This window comes from Chrysochloris asiatica, unplaced genomic scaffold (genome assembly GCF_000296735.1).
Source record: "Chrysochloris asiatica unplaced genomic scaffold, ChrAsi1.0 scaffold00061, whole genome shotgun sequence".
Taxonomy (NCBI): Eukaryota; Metazoa; Chordata; class Mammalia; order Afrosoricida; family Chrysochloridae; genus Chrysochloris; species Chrysochloris asiatica.
The window spans coordinates 14,910,880-14,913,118 of NW_006408579.1; the positions used below are offsets into that span (position 1 = coordinate 14,910,880).

Below are 2,239 nucleotides of genomic sequence, written 5' to 3' on the forward strand. Positions count from 1 at the left end.
CAATAAAGCATAGGTAAACATCTTTCTGATATCCTCTGCTTTCAGCCAAGATTCACACTAAATCATATTGTCTCAGCAATATACCCAAGTCAATTTCTCCTTGCTTTGAACTATAGTTTCAACAAATTCATTTTTATCAGTTCCTGCTTGTCTGCAGCTTCCACTATTACAATAATCAGTCAGTCATAATCAGGCCCACCATTTTAGGCTGTACCTTCTGGGTTCTTCCCTCTCCCTTCCCTTCAACTATATTTTGTAAACTTACTTTTTCCCCACCAAACTAAGCCGCAAAGCATGTAGTTTAAAAGGCAACATGGCTTTTGATAGGCCAGAGCTAAGTCACCCTAGCAATGACATGTGATCTCCTGATTTGAACCTATATAAGACCACTCCCTTCCTGTTGATCTTCACTTCTGCCTTCATTCTCTGTCAAAAGTCACCTTGCTCTTCCTCACCCTGAATAAAAGTCTCTAGACGGGCCATCTGGTGTGCAGTGTGGTTGATGAGCGACGCTGGGTTGTTTTTTTCCTTTCATTGGTGTCAGAAGTGGGATTGGTGAGGCCCCCGATTTAACATCGTAAAGCCCAAGACCCCTACTCTCCCTGCACCCTAACCCACTCATTTCAACCTGCCCTCCCAGCGCCCATGATCATCTTCCCTGATGCCTTCTCAGCACTCATCACTGGCAAGAGTCAATTCTTCAGCCCTCTGGCTTGGGTAAGTCACCTATTGTGGCTGCCCTGGGTGTGGAGATTTGAACCCTGGTAACCAGGACATAAGATTCCGTCCGGGACACAGACCAGGTGCCAGGTTCTGTGTCTCCCATTGTGAATTGGGAACTCACTGGAACAAGTCCGAGACTTGTCTGTTCCACCCCCTCCCACTGAAGGGACGCCTCAGAGGGTGGTGCAGCCTCTCTGTTTACAGACCCCTTTCCTTGTGGCAGGGATGCCTCCACTGGGAGTTCGGGTCCCCACACCTAAGACTAAGTCTGAGGTGGGAGCACTGTCTGAATCTCAAGAGACATCTTGGGTTCCAGGCACTGTTTGCTGTCTTACTCCTGGTTGCTATGGGTTCTGGGTCATCCATACTGGCAGACTCCCCATTAGGGTGTTTGCTCAGGAAGCTTGAGGCCTAAGACCTTAAATCTAAGCATCTTATACACCTATCTACTCAAATTTGGCCTCAATAGAAATTAGACAACCAAAATAACGGCTCATTGGAACCAGGTCTAATCCAAACCTATATAACTTTTGTGAGCGCCAGGGAAAATGATCAGAGATCCCGTATGTCCAAGGCTTTTCCTACCTTCAAAGCCAACCTTCTCTTTGTTCCATTGCTTGTAAACAGTCCCCTCCCCAAAAACTGCTTGTAGCTCAAGCAGTCTCTGCGTCCGCGCCACCTCCTCTTGACTCCATCAGCTAATTTGACCCAGCTGATGATCACCACCTTATCAGAGAGCCCCAAGTTCACCTCCGGCCCCCCACTCCACCCCCCTGGGCCATAGAAGACCCCACTCCAGTCCTTCCCTCACTTTCTTTGGGTCCCCAGGAACTTCCTTTACCATCCTCTTCTTCGTCTCCCTCCACTTCTCCTCCGTATGCGCCTACCCCACCCTGCACTCACTCTAAGTCTCAAAAGTTAATGGACCCAGAAATTACTCAGTCTAACCACATAGTGGTGCCATTGTGAGATGTAGCCAGGGCGGAAGGAATTGTCCAAGTTCATACCCCTTTTCCAACAGCGAAGCTGATTCTGATTCAGTCTAGGCTTGGATCCTTCACCTCAAGTTCTGTGACTTTCATCAAACAGTTTCAATTTTTAATATTTTTGTAGTTTTAACCAACTCTTTCACCCCTGAAGAGAGCAGACGAGTGCTGGAGCAGGCCCGAGCCCATGCAGACCAAGAACATCTTACCAATAATGTTCACCCAGCAGGAGCTGAGGCCATCCCTGAAAAAAAGAGAAACTAGAGAAGGGCCCTTTAACTCCCCAAGCAGAAGCCCTTGCTGTTGCATTTATATAATGGGTGAGATGATGCAAAAGCCACAACTAGCTCAGGCCATCAATCCCACCATGCCACAACATGTAGGTGGTAAACCCTCAGGCCACCCAGGACCCTGTTTTCGGTGCAATCAGGGCGGACATTGGGCCAAAGAGTGCCCAAATCCTAAACCTCCCACCAAACCCTGCCCTAAATGCAAACAAAGGAGACATTGGGGAGGCCCTGGCATGTCTG

At 48.3% G+C, this 2,239-nt stretch overlaps 1 protein-coding gene across 1 annotated transcript in view; it reads right to left on the reverse strand.

Annotated features, from left to right (window-relative positions):
• CD200 (CD200 molecule) overlaps positions 1-1,567 on the reverse strand; it is a 108,849-nt gene extending 107,282 nt beyond the window's left edge. The window contains exon 1 of the mRNA XM_006864211.1: positions 1,535-1,567. Within this exon, the coding sequence (XP_006864273.1) occupies positions 1,535-1,567 (33 nt within the window). The remainder of the gene's footprint in view (positions 1-1,534) is intronic.
• Positions 1,568-2,239: the final 672 nt, after the last annotated feature.